This window comes from Phaseolus vulgaris, chromosome 2, assembly GCF_051622355.1.
Source record: "Phaseolus vulgaris cultivar YP4 chromosome 2, ASM5162235v1, whole genome shotgun sequence".
NCBI lineage: Eukaryota > Viridiplantae > Streptophyta > Magnoliopsida > Fabales > Fabaceae > Phaseolus > Phaseolus vulgaris.
The window spans coordinates 27,377,588-27,379,907 of record NC_143499.1 but is presented as its reverse complement, the minus strand read 5'-3'; the positions used below and the strand labels follow the sequence as shown (position 1 = coordinate 27,379,907).

Genomic DNA, 2,320 nt, shown 5'->3' with positions numbered 1-2,320 from the left:
ATGGTTTAGAAATCCAATGGCAAATAACGGATGTGTGTGGATTACACTGATCTCAATAAAGTATGCCCCAAAGACTCTTATCCTCTACCCACTATCGACCGATTCGCTGATGGAGCCGCAAGTCATAATATTCTCAGCTTTCTCGACACCTACTCGGGATACAATCAAATCCAAATGCATCCAAGAGATAAGGAAAAAAACAACCTTCATGAATGATTCCGAAAATTTCTACTATGAAGTCATGCCATTCGGCCTCAAGAATGTCGGTGCCACCTATCAACGGTTGATGGACATGATTGGCAGAAGCATCAAAGTTTATGTGGATGATATTGTTGTCAAATCTAATTCATGCGAACAACACATCAACGACTTAAGGGAAGTCTTCCAAGTGCTTCGAAAACATGGCATGCGTCTTAACCCAGATAAGTATGCATTTGGTGTCGAATGAGGAACATTTTTAGGCTTCATGCTCATACACTGCGGCATAGAAGCTAACCCCGAAAAATCTAGAGCCATAGCCAAGATGCGAAGCCCAAAAAATGTCAAAGAAGTTCAGAGGTCAGTCGGACGACTGACTGCATTATCCAGATTTGTGCCAAGATTAGCGAAAAAAACTAAACCCATTATTCAACTATTGGGCAAAGCGTCAAAGTTCCAATGGATGGATGAGTGCGAGACAATATTCCTCCAGTTGAATACCTTCTTAGCCTCCCCTCTGATCATCCAAAAGCCAATTTCCAAGGAACCTATTATTGTTTACCTTACTGTTTCAGAAGATGTAGTTAGCGCAGTCTTAGTCCAAGAAGTGGAGACCGAAGAACACCTTGTTTACTTTGTGAGTCGAGTACTTCACGGGGCAGAAAGTACAAATCAAATGATAGAAAAAGTAGTTTTGGCCCTGATTACTACTGCACGACGCATGCGTATGTATTTCCAGAATCATCGAATCATAGTGAAAATTGATTACCCCATCATGAAGATATTGGCGAAACCAGATCTGGTCGGACAAATGATAGGATGGTTCATTGAATTATCAGAATTTCATATCCAATATCAACCTAGGGGAGAAACCAAGTCACAGGCTTTAGCTGATTTCACAATTGAATTTAGCCCTCCTCAAAACCAAGAAAGTAATTCTACATGGATTTTGCACGTCGACGGTTCTTCCAATAATCGGTCATGCAGCGCAGGAGTGGTACTAGAAAGACCAGGTAACATTCTTATCGAACAAGCCCTAAAGTTTGAGTTTAAATCTTCAAATAACCAGGCTGAATACGAGACAATTATAGCTGGTCTTAATCTTGCAACAGATTTGGAAGTAAAGAAATTGTTATACAAAAGTGACTCACAGCTAGTGGTCAGATAGTTAATAGGAGAGTTTGAAGTACGTGAAACACTTTTACAACATTATTTCCATTTCGTGCAAGAATTAATCACAAAGTTTGAGGAAGTTAAAATTCAACACATACGCCGAAAGGATAACGTCCGAGCATATATGCTTTTCCGTCTTGCCACCGCCATGAAAAAGGGGCTTCACCGGTCAGTCGTTTACATAACGCTAGTTAAACCTAGCGTAGGTTCCGAGGAATGCTTGACGATCGACACCCTACTCGATTGGATGACACCCATCAAACAATTCTTGATAGATGGAACGCATGACATACATTCAGAGAAAACATTGAGGCGACAAGCGGTACATATCCTCTTAATAAATCAAGATCTTTACCGACGAGGCTATACTCGTCCACTGCTGAAATGTCTTTCTCCTGAACAAGCCACATATGTTAGGCAAGAAATACACGAAGGGATATGCGGCACCCATTTAGGAGCACGAATGATGGCTGCTAAAGTATTGAGAGTAGGTTATTATTGGCTGACCATACAGGGTGATTACACAAAATATGTACGAAAATGCGTGAAATGTCAAGAATATGGAAGTTTATTCCACCAGAAACCTGAAAATATCCACTACATTCTTTCCCCATGGTTGTTTGTCAAATAAGGAATGGACATTATTGGACCATTCGCTCTGCGCAAAGGTCAATGCAAATTTTTGCTAGTTGGTATAGACTACTTCAAAAAATGGATAGAAGTCGAACCCTTAATGGCAATCACCGCACGAAATGTCAAAAATTTCGTTTGGAAGAATATTGTATGCTAGTTCGGTCTACCTCACGCTATTATTACTGACAACGGTCATCAATTTACTGATCGAGAATTGGCCCAGTTTTACGAGAAACTTGATATCAAACATGTCACGACTTCAATAGAACACCCTCAGACTAACGCCCAAGTTGAGGTCGCCAATAAAGTCATCCTC

The 2,320-nt window shown here is 40.6% G+C and overlaps 1 protein-coding gene across 1 annotated transcript; it reads left to right on the top strand.

The window, feature by feature from the left end:
* Nucleotides 1-661: 661 nt before the first annotated feature.
* Nucleotides 662-1,366, top strand: LOC150029084 (uncharacterized). Its single transcript, XM_090297928.1, has one exon. It carries the CDS (start codon nucleotides 662-664, stop codon nucleotides 1,364-1,366), a length of 705 nt encoding a protein of 234 aa, XP_090154054.1.
* Nucleotides 1,367-2,320: the final 954 nt, after the last annotated feature.

What these genes read in the sequence shown, in the direction of transcription:
- LOC150029084 (XM_090297928.1), top strand. Translation starts at nt 662, where the DNA reads ATGGATGAGTGCGAGACAATATTCCTCCAGTTGAATACCTTCTTAGCC.